This window comes from Ornithorhynchus anatinus, chromosome 16 (genome assembly GCF_004115215.2).
Source record: "Ornithorhynchus anatinus isolate Pmale09 chromosome 16, mOrnAna1.pri.v4, whole genome shotgun sequence".
NCBI classification, from domain to species: Eukaryota; Metazoa; Chordata; class Mammalia; order Monotremata; family Ornithorhynchidae; genus Ornithorhynchus; species Ornithorhynchus anatinus.
In genome coordinates, this window is record NC_041743.1 from 32,932,991 (window position 1) to 32,956,319 (window position 23,329).

General features: G+C 43.6%; 1 protein-coding gene across 1 annotated transcript in view; it reads right to left on the reverse strand.

The window, feature by feature from the left end:
• Nucleotides 1-23,329, reverse strand: part of SORCS3 (sortilin related VPS10 domain containing receptor 3) — a 400,591-nt gene that overhangs the window by 75,012 nt on the left and 302,250 nt on the right. Inside the window, exon 7 of the mRNA XM_029080272.1 lies at nucleotides 19,297-19,415. Within this exon, the coding sequence (XP_028936105.1) occupies nucleotides 19,297-19,415 (119 nt within the window). The remainder of the gene's footprint in view (nucleotides 1-19,296; nucleotides 19,416-23,329) is intronic.

The window sequence follows — 23,329 nt, forward strand, 5'->3', positions numbered from 1 at the left end:
ATTCTCTGCACCCTTCTGCTTTGAAAAATAGACAATTACCAAGCCATCTTCTCTGACATACTGCCTGAGGCAGAAAAAAAGGCAACTAATGGGGGAGAAGAAAATGGGGTGGGGCTTCCCCCAAAGACTTTTCCCTATCGTCTTGCAGGGTTTGATGAATGAGTTTCAGGCTGGCTGTGAGATAGGAGCATGGAGGGTGAGGAAGGGAAAGGGGAGGAGAGGTAAGTTAGTTGAGCTGCCTCAAGAGTTCTGCTCCCAAACCAGGAGCTGTCGGAGCAGCTGGTTGCTGATTGGGACACGGCTCCTGTACAATCTTCTACATCTAGTTAGCTTTCCTAGTTTAGATGCTTGCTCTGTTGATTGACAGACTGCACACTCCTTAAGGGCAAGAACAGAATAGTGTGCAAGCTTTTTGTGGGTAAGGAACTTGTCTATCCAGTCACTGCTCATCCTTGCCATCACTGAAACCTGGCTCTCTCCAGATGACAGGGTCTCCCCTGCCGCTCTTTAAAACGCAGGGGGTCTCATCTTCACCCTGGGACTCACTGGGAAAGAGGGAAGAGTTGGCTTCCTTCTCGCTCCCCATGCTGCTTTTGCACCATTCCACCTCCCCCATCTCTTTCTTTCCTTTCCTTAAAAGTCCATATCACCCACCTCTATCACCCTCTCAGATACTAGTCAGTCATCTACCACCCCCAGCCCCTACATCCAACTTTTCGAACTTCTCTGTGCCTTGGTTACCTGAGCTCCATGGGCGCCACGGATTGTGTCCAACCCGATTATCTTGTATCTTCCCCAGCCCTCAGTACAGTGCCTGGCACATAGTAAGCACTTAATAAAGGCCATTTAAAAACTACATCAGCACTTCTCCCAATCTACAGATGGGGACATTAAAGCAGAGTCAAATGAACTGTCCACTGCTGCAGCCGAATGAAGACCTGAAAAGAGCTCTGAAAGCATCAGTTAATCAATCACTGGCATTGAGAGCATTGAACTAAGCACTTAGGAGAGTATAATACAGTAGAGTTGGTAAAAATCTTCCCTGTCTTCATAGATCTTACAGTCTCCTAAAAGAGTCAGAGAAAGCTGACTGAGGGACGCAAACTCACTCCTGACTGAAACGGCTCCTGTGGCATGACTCCCCTTCCTTTGCCATTCCCATCCCATCCCCCATCCCCACTGCGCTTCCTCACTCCAGGGATAATAGCAGCAGTGACCAGGGCCGGAGTGTGAGACAGAGGATGGTGCAGCAGTGGCATAAGGGAAGTGGAACAATGCCCCGTCTCTCCATCCCGGCTGTTGCCCACGGTTCCCAGATTCATTCATTCAGTCGCATTTAGTGAGCACTTACTGTGTGCAGAGCACTGTACTAAGGTCTTGGGAGACTACAATACAACAATAAACAGACACATTCCCTGCCCACAAAGAGAGCAGCAGAGACTTGGGAACCAACATAGAGGCTTACCTATCTTTCCCTCCTGATACACACCTCCCTGACCTCTGTCCTCACAGGGGTAGGGTAGAAACACCTTCACTGTGACCCCCAAGGGGATGTCACATTCCACATCAGAAAGCAGTGAGGCCTATTAGAGCGCAGGTCTGGGAGTTGGAGGACCTGGGTTCTAATCCCAACTCCACCACTTTCTGCTGTATGACCTTGGGCAAGCCACTTAACTTCTCTGTGCCTCAGTTACCTCAGGCACAGAGAATGGGGAACAGGTCTGTGAGCCCCACACAGGTCAACCTGATTACCTTGTACCTACCCCAGTGCTCAAAACAGTGCTTGGCACATAGTAAATGCTTAACAAATACCACAATTATGACTATTACATTTTTCCCACCCACAGCAATTGAAATTAAAGCAAAAACACTCTCTCCTTCATAATAGTCCCTAACCAAGACGGATTGGGTTGGGTACTTCTGCATTAGCCCTCTGCAACAAAGACAGAGATTTTTGGATTAACAACTACACCTTAGGTAACCCCACACCATATCGTTTAATAAGGCACTTTGCCATCTACGGTGCAAGGGACAATAAATTTTCCTATCCCCTGCTGGCCTTCATTATTTCCTAATGAAAGTGAATTCAAATGCACTTGGATCTATACGCAAACTCTTCCTCAATTTGCAATGCAAACCACTAGACTCATGCACTTTAGTTTTAATGTGTCTAGCAGAATTGTGTGCACTAAACATGGTGAGTGGGTGGCAGTGAAGGGAATAATCAAAATGTGCATAGTTTGTAAACATGCATTTGGGAGCAGGTGTAAATGTGCCCTTTGCAAATGAGCCAGGTAACTCCCAGATTGCTCCTACCCAGCTAAGATCTCACAATGTCTTCCTTAACGATGCTGTTCTTGAGCTAGTTGGTCTGGGTTTTTACTTCCCCAAACCCCTATTGCCACTCTCCCTTCCAACGTAAAGTATACTCTGCTTAGTGGGGAAAGAGGTAGAACTAATCTCCATGGATCCAGGTTTAGAACAGTACCCCCAACTCAAACAACTGACTGCATGATTAATGATGAAAAATTATCTCATCCTCATTTGCTTGATGGGAATAAAAATAATGGTATTTCTTAAGTGCTTACTATGTGCCAAGCACTGTTCTGAGCACTGGGCTAGATACAAGGTAATCAGGTTGTCCCCCGTGGGGCACTCAGTCTTAATCCCCATTTTCCAGATGAGGTAACTGTGTCACAGAGAAGTTAAGTGACTTGCCCAAAGTCACACAGCTGACGAGTTGGTGGAGCCGGCATTAGAACCCACAACCTCTGACTCCCAAGCCCGTGCTCTTTCCACTAAGCCATGCTGCGTCTCTAGAGAAGAGGTCTTTGCACCCATCTCTGCTTGTTAATCAATAAGCAGGTGCTCAGTGAGCACCTGCTGTGTGCAGAGCACTGTAATAAGTGATTGAGGGAGTACAATAAGCCCCAAAGGGTGGGAACCACACTTAGGAAGCTCAGGTCTAATTCCAGCCATCCCGTAAGTCATATGGCCTCAGTTCATTTATGACAATCTATGAAAATATGTTTTGGGGCGGGGGGTGCCTCGGTTCATCCCAACTCCCATGAAGTTTTGGAACTGTTGCCCTTGAATGCTTTGATGTCCAGAGACAAGCTCCATAAAGGCAAAGTCCTGAAATCCAAGCAGAGTTCCAGCCTACAATGTTCTCATTTGCTCTCCACTGCACTTTCCATAGTACTTATTACAGTGCTCTGCAAACAGTAACTGCTCAATAAATACCATTGACTGACTGACTGATCATTCATTGCTCCCAAATCAAAGTGGAGCTTTGCAGTAATGAAGTCCTCTCTGTGGCCCATACTCCTGGCTCCTGAAATGCAGGTTCCTGGTTATCCCTCACAATGACAGGTTGACCTTCAGCCCTGATCTCTAATTTTGAAGGTGACTGCTATGCCAGAGAGAATACGTACGCATCTCTCTCTCTGTACCCGCAAAGAGCTGTACTTAAATAGAAGGGGACTTGCAATATTAGGCCTGTTACCTTCCTCTGAGGGCAAATAGCATGAGAAAATGGTGTCTCATTCCCCGCTGAGTGGGCAGAGAAGATACAGAGTGGGAGAGGAAGGGGAGGGAAGAGAAACAGGGTTCCTTTTATATGGCTATCAAAGCCCATGGTGGGAGGAGGAAGGAGGGATCTTTGTTCTCCAAAGGAAGTCATTACATTTCCCTCCAGCGTGAGCAGTCAAAGTAATCACTCTCCCTGGCCCCTAATGCATCTCTGGGATTATTGGTGCAGAGCTGGCGCCTGAACTAGGAAAGAATAAAGTTTACAGACTTAATTCATTTTGATGAACTTTTCCTTTGCTATCAGCAAACTTGCTGGGACTGTAAATTCCAGAGATTATAGCTTTCCCTTTCAGTGATACCTTTTATTTCACATTTGATGAATGTCATCCAATTATTTGCTCTGGGCTCATCCTTCACACTCCACACAGAATTAGCTGGGGCTTTTCCTTTGCTAATGACCAGTTCGTTAATCTGATTTTCTGGATTTCTACTTTACAGATTTAATTGGGCCACTGGCCAGTGAAAATGATTCCTTTGGACAAATGCACTTGCCATTAAATACATCTGTCTCTTCTGACTTGTTCGCTTTCTTCCCAAACCCAAGTTTAATTTGATGCGTACTTTAATCCCATTTGTCTCTGTTCTGTGCTGCCATTCTGCTTTTGGTGGCTGTGGAAGATTAACTCGGAAAGTGGAATTTGAGATCCTTGAGCCATTTTGGAGAAAGGATTCAAATATGCAACGGTATGATTCAGTCACTGACACTAGTTCTGCAAAGGCCAAGAGCAAAATCAAACTTTGCCTGTCCCTCAAACAGCTCCAGATTTCTGTGATTCACCAAGTAAGGGGCACTTGGCAAAGGGGGATTTATCATGAGACCAGTGTAACTGGCAGACCTTCTTTATTCAGAAATCCAGGGGTTGTGTTTGTAGTGCACAAAGTGGATTTTTGCCAACGCTTCAAGTTTCAAGAGGACACTAGAGCCCAGACACTACCAGTCATTCCTGAGGAGGCTCCATTTGGATCACTAGGGCCAGGGATCCAGCAATTTATTGCACCTTAGGGCGATTACCCTGGGCTGATGAGTGATATGGATATTTGTCCACGAGAAAATGGAATGAGAAAGGACTCATTTCACACTTGATCTGCCTTTTTCATAGGGAGAAAAAAAAAGCCTCTACAGTAGCTTAGAAGCTGTTCCAAATAGATGGCTGTGTCCAATGGATTGTGAATAATTTCTCAGAGCCGAGTAAAATGACCTCCTTTTCCAGAATGCAGGAGTTACGTCTCACACAATCCCTGCATTGTTTTTCCATTTTCAATGAAATGAATGAGAACTACACTGCTATTTTGTTGCACAATTAATTTTTCCAATTTCTTTTGTCATTAATTCTATTCACATTATTTATAATGAATGATAGAGATGCAAGGGCTCCCATCCTCCGCACCCCACAGAATCATTCCCTTTAGGATACAATTTCGCTTTTATGACACATTGAACCAGACTCTCTGAGAAGATCGCTCTGTCACCATTGTGAAACCATGCGCCCAATCAGGTCGGTGCTAATAAAGGATGGTTGGCGCAGGTGAGCTGCCCTCCCCTTCTACTGAGAATGGCACTGAGGTAGAACTACACTCCACAGAACCACTTTTGGATCCGTTGGCCTTCTCAGCCGGGGAAACTAGAACAGCTGAGGCTTGGCCGAGTGCCCAGCCAGTTATGAAATAGGGGCAAGCCAGCTTGGCCCATTCATGCCTGATGATTCAATTAAGGTGGTGGGGATAGTGGGCTGCAATTCCATTCCTTGTACGGGGGTGGCCCTGGCACCTGACTGAAAGGGACAAGGAGGAGGGCAAAGGAAAGCCCAAAGGAAAGCCCAGGACACATGAATGAACCAAATCTGGAAGGCCTATTAGCATCACCAGAGGGAGCAGAGGTACAGGATGGTGAATAATTGTATTTAAGTAACATGATAGTGTAAGCTGTAGCCTGTATGCTCCCCTCTTGACTATCAACTCCCTGTGCGCAGGGAACATGTCTACTAATTCTATTACATTATATTCTCTGCAGCATGGCATACTGGATGGGCCTGGGAGTCAGAAGGTTATGGATTCTAATCCGGCACCACCTACCTGCTGTGTGACCTTGGGTAAATCACTTCACTTCTCTTAGCCTCAGTTATCTCATTTTTAAAATGGGATTGAGACTGTGGGCTTCATGGGGGACAGGGACTGTGTCCAACTATATTTTCTTTTATCCATTCCAGTGCTTAATAAAGTGCCCGGCATATAGTAAACGCTTAACAAATATCACAATTATTATTCATTTTTAGTAAAGTGCTCCTCACACAGTTAAGTGCTCAGTAAACACAATTGATTGATTTTTAAATACTCCCTATGTAACCACATCGCCTTGACTCTCAAACGCATATCCCTAGATTCTGTCATTACTTCAGAAAGAAATCTCCTTTGCTAGCTGGTTTGATTTGAAAGTCATTAGTGAGTAACTCTATATTTGATATTACGCCATGACAGTGACATTAATACATTGTACAATTTTATCTGCCCACGCCAATGAAAAGCAAATTGATTTTTGGAAACCTAAGCACCCCCAAGAGACTGCATCGACTCCAGCAAACGTTTTCCACATTTATCTGGGCCCAACCTTATAGGCTAACAATGGCTTCACTCAATTGCAGAAGTTTAAGGAACTTAAAGAGGTCACCTAATTCAACATCCTGCCCCTGGATATGGCTGCCTTTAAACCTTCAGGCATAGGTGACATTCTATCTATTCTGATTTTAGAGGCAACCGGGAAAGCAGATTTCCACAATCTCCTTCAGTTGTGAAGCCAGTTACAATTGTTCCCATAATGGAAATTCTGGCTTCATTTGTCGCTGGAGAAGAAACATTTGTTTTAAGACCATTGGAACGGCTAGATTGCTTTTGAAAAAGGTTTCCTCGAGGTACTCACACAACCAGGCTAGGACGAGGTACATTAGGAGGGTGGTAAAAACATGGAATTCATTACCACAGGAAGTTACAAAGGGTGAAAAGATTGATAGATTCAAGAAGGGTTTGGATAATTATATGAAGGAAAGGTCCACAGTAGGTTACAATGGGGAAAGGTTAGGTGAGTAACAGAGAAAACTTAGAGAAGTTAGAAGGCTGAGGAGAGTTCAGAGTCACGGACAAGAGGTTCAGGATGGCTCATTAGTGGGAAAGGTTACGGATGTTGGATTGTACAGTATTTCTTATGCTCTCAGGAATTTTGGTGGGCTGACAATTGGTATCTGCTAGGAAGGTTTGTAAAAATTCAGGCAATATAGATGACCCTGTCATTAACAAATATGCTTGGCACAGACTAACAGAAAAGGTGGAGCTGCTCAAAGATGTGAAAAGCTGCCTGAGTTGGCCCATTAGCACCAAAGGCGCTGGGGGCCAGTGTCATAGGACACTGAAGGTAGGGAAGGCGAAAGAGTGCACTGGAGAGAGGAGGGGCTGCAGAATGAAATGATGCAAAGAAAAACCAAGTCACTCAGGGAGCAATATAGCAGAAGTAACTTGAATAAACAGCATGGCATTATGACTGTCAAGAGGAAAATTAATTCTGTTGATATTTTCAGGACATTTCCAAATGTCCTGAAAGGGTAGGGTAAACTGAATGAATGATTTCCCTTAGAATCCTGAACATCAGAATGTGATATTTTCAATTTATTAATGGAGGAACATTTGGGCTGCTAAACAGTAGACGCCTATAAGCATAGGGACCAATTGGTTAGAGAAATATGGCAAAGTCTCACTAAGAAATTTCAGTTCAATGGGGTAAAAAAAATTATAGTGCTTCTGCTATTTCAAGAAAATTTCAATCATCAGATATAAACATTAATATAAAACATTACTAAGCATTAACAACACCCCAAATCTTTATCCTTTATCTCCCCTTCCATTACCATTCACGATTTGTCCCTTTCATGTGAGGTATGGTTTTTATCATAATTGATAATAGGGAAAAGTGTTTGGGTGTGACTATTAAGAATCTGACCACAATAAAGATGTCTTTGCAATTGGCCTTTCCTTCCTCCTCTAGTACTGAGTCTCTAAATTGGAATACCATTCATGAATTCAGAAAAACAAGAAGATTACATAGCTTTTACAAATGGATGGTTAGTTTATGTAAAACAAATGATCCTTTTAATGGCTTACGCCAGCAACAAGGACAGTCTGTGTCTCCAGCTATGATTCTTCTATCAAAAACAGGAAAACATAATAAATGATCCATTTACATGACTTTCTGAATTGGGATAAACTTTAACAAATGGGTCTTCAATGAAACTAAATGGCCCCTTCCTTAACTTTTGTGGTTATTATATTAATTTTATTCCCAATGTTTATTCCTAATTCAACTGAAACTGAATAATTCCTCTTTTTTTCCCCCACCCTAGTATGGGTTCCACAGGTTTAGATAAAAGGGAGCCTGAAAATGGGGTCTGTTATGTATATTAATCAATTAATTGATTAACTAATTGGTATTTATTGAGCATTTACTGCATATAGAGCACTGTACTGTGTGCTTGGGAGAGCACCTACAACAGACTTGTATATAATGGTGACCCCCAAATTGAAATGTCCATTTCCTTCAAATGAGGCATTGCCACAGGAAGTTGTGCAGAATGAAAATACTAACAGGGCCAGAAAAACTCTGGATAAGTGGGTGGGTGACAAGCCCACAGATTATAGGAATATCTTAAAATCCACCCTAAAGGACAGTTATCATACAGTCCTGCCAAGCATCCCGTAGCCCCGGATAGAAGCGGAGCATTGGCTTGAATGGGCCTTTGGTTCGACTCAGAAATGGCATTTCTAATTGTTTCATTCCCAGTGACAAGAATAAGACTTTAGGCAGGGAGGAAATATCCCAATTTCCCTCCCAACTCTGCCCTAGGTGCACCCCCTCACACTCTGATCCCATCTCCCACATCTGTCCTTTCAAAGTTTCTCAGCAGTGTGGAGAGAGGTTGTTGGGGGCTAACATCTCAGAGGTGTGGTGAATCAGAAAGAGGATACCTGCTGAGCCTCCAAACCCACCTGCCTTATCCTAGAGTTCAGAGAAAGTTTCGTCGAGTTTCTCCCTCTAAACTGTAAGCACACTGTGGGCAGGGAACATGTCGAACAACTCTGTTATATTGTACTCTCCCAAGTGCTTAGTACGGTGCACTGTACACAGTGAGTGTTCAATAAATGCAGATGATTGATTGGAGCAGCAAGAGCCAGAAAGACAGTGGCACCTCTGAACTGCCAGGGCACAGGGATCTGAGCCCAGAGAGGGGGTTCTCAACCAAAATGTCAGCCACGGTTGCAGAGGCCTTGAGCATGGAATTGGGATGGGGGTGCTTCTGTGAGTGGGAAAGGGGGAATTCTCCTCTACAAAGGAATCATTCCCCTTCTTCCCTTGCACTTGGTAGTAATAAGAGTCTTTCCTTCCAGTCCCACTTTGCCCCCTCATACTTCCAGCGATATGACTAAAGACCAATAGCCCTGAATTCTAGCTTCATTCTTTCTGTTAAGTATCTTGGGGTAAAGGAGCTCATTCTTTTTTGCCTGTATGGCTCTCACATCCGTGGAACCGCATTTACTAGAGAAAGACTCTCTTTCTGCCCAAAGCTGCCAGCCTGGATGAAGAACAGGACACCTCGCTACATGAGAAACTGAAGATTGCGGAATTGATCCAACTGGGATGCCTTGTGATTTCTGCCCTCCAGCGGAATTTTCCGCTAGACGCTCCAGAGAAAAAACAACCCAATATGCTTGAGCGATACCCCATTACGGTTACATAATCAAATTGATAATCAATCAATAGTATTTACTGAGCACCTATGTGCAGAGCACTATACTAAATGCTTGGGACAGTACAAAAGGAGTGGCATATATGATCCCCAGAATCAACGAGCTTCTAGCCCCAGGGGAAATAGATACTAAAACTACTTTACAACTATAAAGAAGTGAAGGAATATAAAGATATTTATATAAATGCTGTGGGGTGGGAGTTGGAGAGGAGGAGTAAATGCTTAATTGCTTAAGTTAATTAGTCAATGGTATTTATTGAGTGCTTACTGTATACAGAGCATTGTATTATGCACTTGGAAGGCAACAATACATAAGACCTATGAGATACATTCCTGGCCCACAAGGAGCTTACCTCTAGAAGGGGGGTAATATAATAAATTACGTATATGTATATAAGTGCTGTGGGACTGAAGGTGGGGTGAATATCAAGTGCACAGGAAATGCACAAGGGGGAAAGAGTATGGTAAATGAGGGTTTAGTTGGAGAAGGCCTCTTGAAGGAGGTGTAAATTTGAATAAGGCTTTAAAGGTTGGGAGAGTGGTGGCCCTGACTAAACCCTCATTTCCTCTTCTCCCACTCCCTTCTGTATCACTCCTACGGTTGGATTTGCACCCTATATTCACACCACCCTCAGCCTCACAGGATTTATGTAAAAATCTGAAATATATTTGTTTAATGTCGGTCTCCCCCTCTAAAATGTATGCTCGATATAGGCAGGGAACATGTCTACCAACTGTTATATTTACTCTCCCAAGCACTTAGTACAGTGCTCTGCATGCAGTAAGTGCTCAATAAATATCTCTGATGGATTGAGAGTTGTGGTTGAAGTCAGCGTGGTGCCTAAATTATCCCCAAAAGGCAAACGGCGTGGGTGTGTTGGCAGGGGAATGGATGGTGTGGAAAGTGGCACTCTGGGACCAAGAGAAGCCAGACTCTCTCCCTTCCCTGTGAGCTGGTGGTAGATGGGGGCAGGCTGATGAAATATCCACATTTCTCTCAATGCAATCTGGAATATCATCTCAGGCTACCTAAGGCTTTACAGACAGGCACTAAATGCAAATGTTTACACAAGAGAATCCGATAGACAGCCCTGGGTAACGTGATGCATTCTAATTGGGCTCAATGGAATTAGCATGGACATCCACGGGTGGGAACTCTGAATTATTACCCGGCGCGCAGCCCTTGCAAACCACCTTTGGCAGAGAAATAGGATCCGTCTTCTCAAGAGGAGGGTGCTGATTTGATTCTCCATCCACGGATACTTATGATTCAGTGAAAACAAGGAGGGAGGAGGATGGAATAGAGATAAGGGAAACAGACAAATTAAAAAGCCCAAGATGCATGGGAGGGGAGAATGGGCGCGAAAAATGAAGTCAATCAATTTTTAGCAACAGATGTTTAACTTCAAGCTTCAAAACTAATTACTGCTGATGGAGTAAAGATGAAACAGCCCCAGGGAGAGGAGTGGGAGGGCAAAGATCCAAGCAGAGAGGAAGCTTACTCACTCCCCATAGCTTGACTTTAGGGAGGTGCTTTTAGATAGTTCTGGATATAAGCAGCATCCTTCAATCTTTGCCCCTCAGGGCTCTCCAACCCATGGTCCAGGGGAGAGAGTCTGGCTGGGTCCAGACAGTGTTAGTCACCAGGAAAGCAGAGGTAATCAGATCCAGCGCTTTTAAACATCTTCAATCTATTAAGTTCATAATCAGCTTCTAATGCTCTGCTCAGTGGCAGTCTGGAGGCCGGGACCAAGCACGTGTTCGGCTGCAGTGTCCCGATGAGCCCTTTTCTTGTGGATTTGATCGCAAAGATAAAAATCAATCAGAGTTAAGGACATGGAAGTTAAAAATAAATTGCAAGGATGGATTTCTGTTGAGATTTTCGGGCTTGCAGTTTAAAAAAAACCAGAGAAAACATCTTTGTCCAGCATGGAAATAAATACATGCTGGGTGCCTCCTTGGGAAATGAGATGGGTGCACAGGTGCTTGGGGTGTTATATTAATAATAATAATAATAATAATAATAATAATCACAATAATGGTACTTCTTAAGAACTTACTACGTACCAAGCACTGTGGTAGAAATTAATCAGATTGGACTCAGTCTCTGTCTCACATGGGGCTCACAGTCTTTATCCCCATTTTCCAGATGAGGTAACTGAGGCCCAGAGAGGTGAAGTGACTTGGTCAAGGTCACACAGCAGACAAGTAGCGGATCTGGGATTAGAACCCAAGTCCTTCTGACTCCCAGGCCCAGGCTCTATTCACTAAACCATGCTGCTTCTCTGTGTATGTGCCTCTTCAGACTGAACTATGTCAGGTGACTGCTGTATGATCTTGGGCAAGTCACTTAACTTCTCTGTGCCTCAGTTTTCCTCATTTATAAAATGGGAATCAATGCCTGTTCTCCCCGCAACTGAGACTTTGAGCCCCATATGGGGCAGAGACTGTGTCCAACCTGCTTAATTTACATCTACCCCAATGCTTAGAAAGCAAGCAGTTAAATAAAATAATTATTTAAAAAATTGATTATGAAGAAGAGTTTTGCCCACCCACCTTTAAACTCCTCCTCTAGGCTGTAAACTCCTTGGGGTCAGAGAATTAGTCTATCAACTCTAAAGTGCTTAGTATAATGCTCTGCACCCAGTTAGCACTCCATAAATACCACTCATTGATAAATAGATGCTTATGCAAATCCAAGGTTTACTACTTTGGCTAAATCACTGAATTTAAGACCTGGAGTTTTTTATCTGAGAACATCTTTAATTCATTAATTCATTCAGAAATTAGGAGAGCAAAGAGATTGCATGCTTTGGTGATCACTTGACAACCAACCAAATTTCACTTGAGCACTATGTTGCGAATATCTGAAACAGACGGTAGCAGGACACTGTTCCTCAGTGAGGCTATCATCCTACCCCCCTAATCCGGTGTTTCATCCTGATTTGCTCCCTTTATTCACACCAACTCCCAGCCCCATAGCACTTATAATAATAATAATGATTATGGTATTTATTAAGTGCTTACTATGTGCCGGGCACTGTACGAAACACTGGGGTGGACACAAGTAAATCGGGTTGAACACAGTCCCTGTCCCCTGTGGGGCTCACAGTCTCACTTCTCATTTTACAGATGACGTAACTGAGGCCCAGAGAAGTGAAGTGACTTGCCAAAGGTCACAAAGCCGACAAGTGGCAGACCTGGGATTAGAACCCATGAATTTCTTACTCCCAGGACCGTGCAGTAGGTACCTGTAGTTTATTTATTTACATTAATGTCTGTCTCCCCATCTAGACTGTAAACTCATTTGGGTAAGGCGTGATTCTGTTTATTGTCATATTAGATTCTCCCAAGCGCTCAGTACAGCTCTCTACACACAGTCAACACTCAATAAATTTGATTGACTGACTGAGGCTCTTGGAGATGTTTAGTTAGTCATAGCTGGGACAATCACTGATTTGGGTGAATGAGAGATGAGGGAGTTCATCCACTATGTCATCCAATATCCTGGGCGTTTCAAAGAGAGAGCCACAAAATAATGGATGACAGAGAGCCGCAGAAGACGCAAGAGGGTAATGGCTGCAGAGAGGCAGGAAGACAGATGCTAACAATGATTGACCAGGCCCCTTAGCCTGATTTGGACTTTTTCTCCTGTACTATAACCATCTGAGCAAATATCCTAAATGAATCAGAGGGAGAAGGAACTCCTGGCCTTCGTTCTGAAAGGTATTGAAATAATTATAATTTATTGTTTTCCATTAAGCTGTCCTTAGGTTAATGAAGCAGAAAGTTTTTGATTTAAGGTTGAATTGAAATAGATACCGAAGAACCCTCTACTGACCAAGGAGAGGAATGGAATTAAGGCTCTCGGAACTCAGAGATAGATTCACTGAGAAAATACATGACTGTGGCTGATTCCACTGCCAAGGTTTCTGGGCATTACCTGGGTTCTGCCCTTAGTGAGTCACAGGGTTAGAGCAAACCTGAATGGAAGAATCCAGCTGAAGTTAGAGGGGACAGTTAGGTGCTTCCATAGACTCTTTGAACTGGAAAAGTTCTTCAAGGTCACCTGGACCATCGCTCAGCACGAGACCACCCTAGGTTAATGGTTGTCTAGCTTATCATGGCAGAAATGTCCAGGAAAGGAGCCTCCACAATCCAATCTACTTTGATACTCTCAATCAACCAAATCAATCAATGGTATTGAGTGCTTTCTGTGTGCAGGGCACTGTACTAAGCACTTGGGAGAGTACAATATAAGAGATTTGGTAGTCATGTTTTCTGCCAACAAGGACCTTACCCTATCCCTCCTTCTAAGAAAGCTCTATAATTAGAACATTCTCACCCATTTCTAAGCCCATTTCCTCTTATTTTAACTTCAACAGAGATGGAGAAGAACTGACGATACTATCACCATCCTACTTGGGAGTTTGAAGACTGCTATTGAAACCACTTCCAGTTTTGTCTCCTCTAAGATAACTAATTCCTGTTGCTTTTTTTTTTTTTAAGTGACATGTTTATGTATAGTATTATTATTATTAGTATAATTATTATTATTATGGTATTTGTTAAGCACTTATTACATGCCAAGCGTTGTATAATGCCTTGGGGTAGGCACAAGTCAATTAGGTTGTACATAATTCCTGTCTGTCCCACAGAGGGCTCACAGTCTAAGTAGGAGGGGAATAGGCATGGAATACTTATTTTACGGTTGAAGAAACTGAGAATTTAATTGACTTGTCCAGGCCTATGCTCTCTCTACTAGGCCATGCTGCTTCTCAAGGAAAGTATCTTAATAATTTTCTTTGCTCTACTGTGGCCCCTCTCCAATTCTCCATATGTATTTTTCCCTGTGGTTTTCATGATTTGACCTTCCTCTGCCCTTCCCTCTCCCTTTTTTATCTCTTTCCTTTCCCTCTCCCCCACCTTCTCTCCCCCCTCTAACCTCCCTTTTCCTTCCTTTTTTAAATGGTATTTGTTATGTATTTACTACGTGTCAGGCACTCTTCTAAGTATTGGGGTAGATATAAGCTAATCAGGTTGGACTCAGTCCATGTCCCATATGGGGCTCACAGTCTTAATCCCCATTTTACTGATGAGGTAACTGAGGCACAGAAAAGTCACTTGCCCAAGGTCACACGGCAGACAGGTGATGGAGTTGGCATTAGAAATCAAGTCCAGCCGACTCCGGGGCCTGTGCTCAATTCACTAGGACACTCTGTTTCCTCCCTGCACTTTCCTAGTCACTCTGTCCCTATCTTCCTCCCTATTTAACTCTTTCTGTAGTATTATTGTTAAGTGTCAAAAAAAAATTACCTCCAACTTTCCACCTCCACCCACCTACTTTAAGACCCCTCGTCCCCACTCTCCTCTCCAGCATCCACCTCCTGTCCCCAGCTCCTCCCCAGAGTCAGCTCAAGGCATGTCCCCTGGTCATATCCTAGGTGTGCTGGAACTCAGTGCGCCTTAAGGTCCATGTTTTCTACTCTAACCTAATACCCCAGATTTGTTTGTTCTGCTCTGGTTCTTCTTTAATAGAACCAAGCAGTAGCTGGTGATGGACTTCAGAGACTAAAATGGTTGAAAACTTCAGGGACTAAAACTAAAACATTCAGTTCATTTTTCCCCACTTCTTAGGAACTAGGACTTGTCCAAGGTCACACAGCAGGCAAGTGGTGGAGTCAGGATTAGAACCCCTGACCTTCTGAACTCCTAGGCCCATGCTCTGTTCACCACACTTTGCTGCTTCTCAGATAAAGAGGGCAACAATCTTATCCTCTTACGCTATTGTACTCTCCCAAACTCTCAGTACAGTGATCTGCACATGTAAGTACTCTGATTAATGTATGCAGAGCACTGTACTAAGCAATTAGGTGAGCATAAGAGACTTTAGTTGGAACAGAATCAAGCTTCCAAGCCTTTCTATTTAGAAGCAGTGTGGCCTAGTGGAAAGAGCATGGGCCTGGGAGTCAGAGGATCTGGGTTCTAATCCAGGTTCTGCCAATTGCTTGCTGTGGGATCCTGGTCAAATCACAAAATCTCTGTGGCTCAGTTTCCTTGACTGTAAAATGGGGATCAAATCCTACTCCCTCCTACTTACACTGTGAGCCCTATATGGGTCAGAGACTTGTGTCCAATTTAACTTAAATATACCCCGATGCTTACAACAGTGCCTAGCACATAATAAGTGTTTAACAAATACCACATAGAAAAACCTAAAACAGCACTTGAGACATAGTTAAGTGCTTAACAAATACAATAATTGTTTAGTTGGCAATTATCATATTCACACTAAAATATTTTATAAAAGTTACTTAGTTCTATTTAAAGATATTTCTACTTTGAATCCCCTTCATCTGCAGATCTGAAAGCCTTTTTGAAATATTCTCGCTTAAATGTCTTTATTGGGTTCCTTTTTAAAATTATGGTTGTAACTTTCACACTTCTGTTAAGCTTCTGCATTATAAATGTGTCGCTAATGATGAAATTGGTATTTATTTAACACTCAAAAAGTCTCCCATTAAGTCTAAATTAACCTCTTTTAAAATATTGCCAAACAGTTTCACTTTGAATAATTAGACTCTATTAATTTGTGCCTCTGGGCCCTTAATTTCCAGAAGATAACAACTTAAAGGGAAAAAAAAAACCCTGCCACACCATAGGGGACTCTCCCTCTCCTTCATACATGCCCAGCACAGCATAACAAATCTGGTTTCAATGCACCTATGTTCAGGTGGAAAATAAACAGCCCCTCCCTGCCGCCCCCATGCTCAGAAACATTTTATAGATTGGGTGTTCCAGTATCACCCAGTTTCTCACAATGCAGAGCAGGCAGCCACTTTGCTATTGTTTCCTATAGGCCCCTATATTCGCTTATACACATGTCTCCTTTGAAGCCCCAATTTCAGATAGTTCACAATTCCTGTGCATTTTCTAGCATATTTCCTGGTAGCCAAAGCAAGCGACATCGCCTGAGAGAGTCCATCACTGCTGAGGCGGTGATCCCCCGCTCTCCGGTTTAATCACTTTAAAAGCAATTTCTCTGCTATAGAAGATACAGTTTTCAACCACATACGTTGTAAAACGCACCAACTACCTGGCCGGCCATTCTCTCTCTCTACAGAATAGCTCCTCATAACAGTACGTTTCTATTTGATCTACGATGAAGGAAGGCATTTTGGGTTGTTGTGTTTCTTTTAAAACAAAAGGCTCAGCAGAGAGGAACTTTCCCCCATTTTCCCCCTTCCAAACATCTAAATTGGAGCTTTGAATAATTTCTTTCAGCTTCCCACAGACAGCGGCATAATTGATTATGACAGCAGCTCCCCCATCATTGGAATCTCAGGAGAGAGGAACCCAACAAGTGTGAGAAAACCCTTGGAAGGCTTTATGCTGCACCATTGAGTCCCATTTACTCTCAAATAATCCAGCCTGCCATTCTCTGATCCAGACTATGACTTTTCTGTGATCAATTCAAACAAAAGGCTCCCTACCTCAGTTTGCAGTTGTTCCCTCCATTTATCAGAGTCTGACCTGATTTACACTTTGCATTTTTACTGGTTTAGTAGTTCCAAACACATATTTATACCCTCATACAAAATGAAATGCCTCGAGTGTAGGCTGTGTTTTCATTCAGGCTTCGTTTTGTGAGGCAATGCTGTCAGAGCACCAACATTTACTATTGGGATAAATAGCAAAATATAACATGTCCATAGTCTCCTTCAAACATAGGGCAAGTGGCAAATTCTACTTCCTCAAAATTACAGGTGAATTTGGATCATGTCAGTAACCTGCATCCCTAAGACCTAGAAATAATATTTTTTAAATCAGAGAACTCAAGACCAACTTCATAAATCCAAATCATCTGCATATGGATGATCATTAGACAGTTCTCCTTTCCCTTAACTTTTACCCAACCACTATGTCCCTTAAAATGTCAATAAAGTGTAACTGATGATAATAGATTCCTTTTTCTGTCCTCTCTTTAAAATGGCACTCTCACTTGGGCCTTTCAAATGCTATTACTTTGCATACAATAAGTGCTTGATAAATATTATTGCTTCTATGAATAGAGACCCATGTGGCCTCTGATCCAGGCCAGGGTGTGACTCTGATAAATGTCACACATCTAGGCTGTCAGAACCATCCTATGACCTAAAACCCTGAGCCTCCACCAACCACATCTCGGCTTTGGGAATCCATTCTACCCCTCACAATCAGATCCCAACCTCCAACTTCCAGGCACTGGTGAAAGACAGATTGCTTTCATCCAGCCGGGAGTCACGGTGACCCTCTCATCAAAGAACACATTGTCACTGAACTCCAGACACAAAGTCTACCACTCTGGGAATAATGGGTATTAGCAATTTGCCGTGTACAGCCTGGTACAGATAATATGGGTGCATGCTTTGTTCCACTTATCTCTCCAGAACCTGCTTTCTTTTAAAATGACTGAAAGTTAACCATTTCTTGACTACCAGAAAGGGGATGGGAAAGGGGCTGAGAAAGTCATTGGAGGATAACAATAATATTATTATTATGAATAATAATCATAATAATAGTCTTTGTTAAGTGCTTACCCTGTACCAAGCACTGTACTACTGTTATTACTATGGTATTTGTTAAGTACTTCCTATATGACAAGCCCTGTACTAAGAGCTGGGGTAGTTAATGCAGTTTGACACAATCCCTTTTCCATATGGGGCTCACAGTCTAAGTAGTGGGGAGAAAAGGTATTGAATCCCCATTTCACAAATGAAGAAAGTGAGGCCCAGAGAGGTCAAGTGATTGGCCAAAAGTCACATAGGAAGCAACTGGCAGAGCTGGAATTAGAACCCAGGTCCTCTGACTCTCAAGTCAAGGCTCTTTCCATTAAGTGCTGGGATATTTACAATACAATCTGATAGATACAATCCCTGTTCTACACGGACCCCCACGGTCTAGAGGGGAAAGAGAAAGGGGATCTGGTGAGAAAACTGAGGAACCAAAAAGTGACATGCCCAAGGTCACTTGCCTTGCCTTCTCCTACCTCACCACCGCACACTTCGCTCCTCTAATGCAAACATACTTACTGTACCTATCTCGCCCTTGACCTTTCGCCCATGTCTTGCCTCTGGCCTGGGACACCTTCCCTCTTCCTAATAATAATGTTGGTATTTGTTAAGCGCTTACTATGTGCCGAGCACTGTTCTAAGCGCTGGGGTAGACATAGGGGAATCAGGTTGTCCCACGTGGGGCTCACAGTCTTAATCCCCATTTTACAGATGAGGGAACTGAGGCACGGAGAAGTTAAGTGACTTGCCCACAGTCACACAGCCGACAAGTGGCAGAGCTGGGATTCGAACTCATGAGCCCTGACTCCAAAGCCCGTGCTCTTTCCACTGAGCCACGATCTTCAAACAATTACTCTCCTCACCTTCAAAACATAATTGAAGGCAAATCTCCTCCAAGAGGCTTTCCCTGACTAAATCCTCTTTTCCTTTTGTTCCACTCCCTTCTCCGTCAGTCCTTTTATTCATCCCCCTCAACCCAGCCCCATAGCACGTAAGTATATATCTGTAATTAATTTATTTATATTAATGTCTGTCTCCCTTTCTAGACTTCAAGCTCACTGAGGGCAGGGAATGCATCTGCTACACTGTTATATTGTACTCTCCCAAGGGCTTAGTACAGTTCTCTGCACATAGCAAATGCTCAATGAATATGACTGATTGATCATATGGCAAGCAAGTGGCAGAACCAAGAAAAGAACCCAGGTCTTCTGACTCCCGGGCCCATACTCTTTCCATTAGGCCATATTGCTTCTATAGGTCCAGAACAGATAGGCTTGCAACTATTCTTTCCCTGCACAGTGGCAGTCTTCCCACATTTCTAGCAAACAGGCAGGCGTCTCTCCTCAGGACCCAACTCGCAGACTAACCTGGATGAAGACATATTCGTCTTGGACAACGAGAGAGCTGACGTCGATGGAGCGAGCAAATGGCCCACTTCTGAGGGTCTCCGTGCACTCTTGGATGCGGCAGGTGAGATAGTGAGCATCTGAAATGGCAAAAAGGACCAGTTACACCCAAAGGAGAAGCATCAGCCCCTATAGTCCTGGCCCAAGGAGGTCACAGAGAGTTGGTAGCCCTGGCCACCTTTAAACGATACCACCTGAACCCTTCAACCTAAATCTGTAATCAGGACCATGCACGAACGATGTAGGACCTCCGTCAGCAGGTGGGGGAGGGAGGAGACTTGAAGGAGCCTCCGTTTCCTCCAGTACATCTCCCCATACTATCTTCCTGCCACTGCCTCCCCACCTCTCCCAGGGAGTGTGTGTCTGCCGAGTTCTTCTGCTTCGGGTGGCAGTCTGCAGTCTGGAAGTCCCAGAGGGCACCAATGTCGCAGGCGAGTGATTGCTCTCACCTTCCCCCATCTTTTTTTTCCAAGGCAGTCCTTTTGAACGTCAGTGATGTTCTGGGCAAACTCGGTTCCAGATGATCATGATAATTGGATTTGTTAAGCACTTACTATATGCCAAGCACTATATTAATTGCTGGGGTAGGTACAAGATAATCAGTTTGGACCTAGTATCTGTCCCACATGGAGCTATTTTTTTTTTCCTAAACACTGAGGTACACATAAACTCATCAGGTGGACACAGTCCATGTCCCATATGGGACTCACAGTCTTAATCCCCATTTTACAGTTGAGATTACTGAGGCACAGAAACATGAAGTGACTTCCCCAAGGTCACACAGCAGACTAGTGGTGGAGACGGGATTAGAACCCAGGTCCTTCCAATTCCCAGGCCCATGGGAATCACTTCTTGCTGGGAGGTGTAGGGACCCCTTGTCCCACCTGGCCTTACTGTAAGGATGGTCTGTTCCTATGTGGTCAGCCCATTACACAAATTTATGGTGACTGTGGGCATATCCCTCCTGCTCCTAGCACTGGATAGCTGTGGGTAGGGAACATGTCTACCAATACTGTTATACTGAACTCTCCTAAGTGCTTAGTTCAGTGCTCTGCATATAGAAGTGCTCAATAAATATGATTCATTGATAAACTCCTTGAGAATAGAGATTGGGCACACTCTTTCTGCATTCTTTATACAATCTACAGGGATTCAGTGAAGATTTCCAGAGGGGATTCTGATAACTACCCAAGATATGGCAAATTAAAGCCCTGCATTTTGGTCTCACCCTTCAATATCTGATTGCCCAAATAGAATCATCCACATTCACCAAGCGCACCGTACAAACATATAATCATCTCCTTCTAAAGCACTGGGGACATTTTCTGGATTCCAGAATCAGTGAAAATTTATGTTTTCCATCATTCATTCCGGTTGGAAGCCACGTGGCCTTATGGACAACTCGCCATCCATTGCTAAATTGTTGAGCATGATGCTCCTAAGCATACCTACACTGTTTTCTGCAATAGCGGCATTTGACTAGTAGACCTTAGCAAGAAAGTTTGAACTGTCCAGATTCGTGGCAACAACAAAACAAGTCAGGTAATGACAGATGCTCTCCTGAGCCTTCCTGAACACAAAAAGCATTTCTCTTTTCCCCTGGCAGTTCTCTCACCTGAAGCTCAGATTTACCGCCTCACTAACCTTGTCCAGAGGTGGGAGGAAAAGAAAGAGTGAGAATGAGTACCAGGGAAACAGAGGCGAAGAGAGAGCGAGGAATGAAGGGAATAAGCAATCACATAGTAAATGCTTTCAGCTTAGCTCTTGGGTCACATCACAAACTCTAAATGCCTCTCCAAGGCTGTTCAACAAAGCACATTTATATGGAGAGCTGCAAAGCCGCCATCGTAACGTCTAGGGTTTCTAGCATTCAAGACCCCACGTGAGAAAACTCTCTAGATCAAATTTGTCGCTGTTCCTGGAACTAGTTCTCAATCTCCCAGAAAAACAGCGTTCCAGGTTTGCTTTCCTGTAGTCAAAGTGGGTTGTGAGGAGAGGTCAGGGTGGGGGAGGGAAGGGAGGTTTGGTGGGGGGGCAGGTAAGAGGGAGGAAAGTCAAAAGAAAATGCTGAGATTCAAATCAGTAGAGTTTGGCATAAAACTGAAACTGGTAATCATTTCACCCCCCAAAAAATTCAACACTGAGGAGAGGGACTGGTCCAAATGAAGTTAATTTACACATGCAACTGTAGAATTAGGAGAGACTGTTCAGACTCAGACCCTGACAGTTTGTTGGCAGAGGGGCCAGTGCTTATATTTGTGCCTCCATGAGGACTGTGCCATTCAGGAATGGAAACTTTCAAGGGACTGTCACCTCCTACTCTGGGGCTCAGGATATTTAAACAATCCTTTTGGGATCTCAGTGGTGCTCTAGGTCAACTCAGTTCCAGATAATGATGATAATGAGATTTGTTAAGCGCTTACTATGTGCCAGGTTCTGTACTAAGCACTAGGATAGATACAAGACAGGTTGGACACAGTCCCTGTCCCACATGGAGCTCACTTTCAAAGGGGAAGGGAAACAATTCTCAGAAAAGGCAGTCGGGATGATGTTGATGTATCTCTAACACAAAGTTGTTTATAACCTTCACTACCAGATGCTTTTACAAGTTTCATTCAATCCCTGTAAAGGCAATTACACATGGTAAAAAAGGGCTTGCCAGGGATAGGATGAATGGAATGGAGTTAAGGATACAGGCAAAATCACTGATTATCCTGGCTGCCCGACTAGGCCAGACATCATGAACATCTTTGAGCTGAGTTTTGATCTTACTGAGAGAAAAGATACATTCAATAGGCAACCACTCTTACCTAAGGCACTAAGCCTTTGAGCAATAATCCTGCTCCCCAGAGGGAAGCTAGATTAACGTCTCCCAGAGAGCCTCACTTCTCTCATCAGAACCCAACCGAGGGAGGAAAAAAGGAGAGAGGAGATGGATGCACTTAAAACTAAGTTACACAAATAAGACCATTTAGCTTGAATTGAGCTGAAGGACCAACAGGACAAACAAAAGAACCAGACAGGTGGGCAATAGCAAAACTCCAACTCTCTCTCCCCCTCCTCAACACACCCATGCTGTTTTCCACAAATGTGGTGATGTTAAAACACCAGGTTTAGCCTATAATGGGTAGGTGGGGTTGATTCACAATAGCTGCTGGGCATTCTGTCCCACTCCTCCACCAATGAAAAGGGCAAAATGGGCTCAGGACACCAGCGTTATTTTGCAGAATGCTGATTCCTGCCTGCCTCACACATAAACAGACACTGCATATTTTCAGACCCCAAGAGACTAGATAATTTGCTCCCAAGAAAACCACAAAATAGGAAAAACCATTGCAAATCAATTTACAGAGTTGACATGACAATGAGCTCTCCACCTGTCATGAGCCTCTAAAAGTGCCTTATGCCAGCAAGCCAGCAATCCTGATAGACTCTGGCTTGTCAGTCATAGAAAGGGCCATTTTATTCTGCTCTCTAACGTTTGGATTTCTCATTTGGGCATTTATTTTTCCAATCTAATTGTAGCTATTCAGAGCCCAAACAAAACCAAATTTTCCCTAAGTCATGGCCAACTCCAGATGTGAGATGGCACCAGTGCCTTTCTGCTTTTTGGCTTCCTCCTTGCTCCCCACTGCCCAGCAGGAGTGAAAAACCCAATTTACTAGGAATTTAGAATTCAAATGATGAGCCGAAACACAAGATACAAATGAAGAGAATTGCTGCCTTTTGTTGGGCTAAAATGTGCCAAGCCCCAGAGGAGGATAATGAATGAATGTTCTGGTGCCCACACACAGGCAGGTGGGGAAATTCTTGATTGGGCTTCACCACAAGGGAAGAGTGAACAGAAGGTAAACTCCTTTTCTGGTCCAAAGATCAGACATCTATTGAGTCATTGGAAGTATAAGGGCATTTCTTGTAGCTTTTATACATTTTGAGAATCTTTTCACTCTCATTCCCTACATTAGTCCCTACAAAATTGGGGGAACATAGTTCA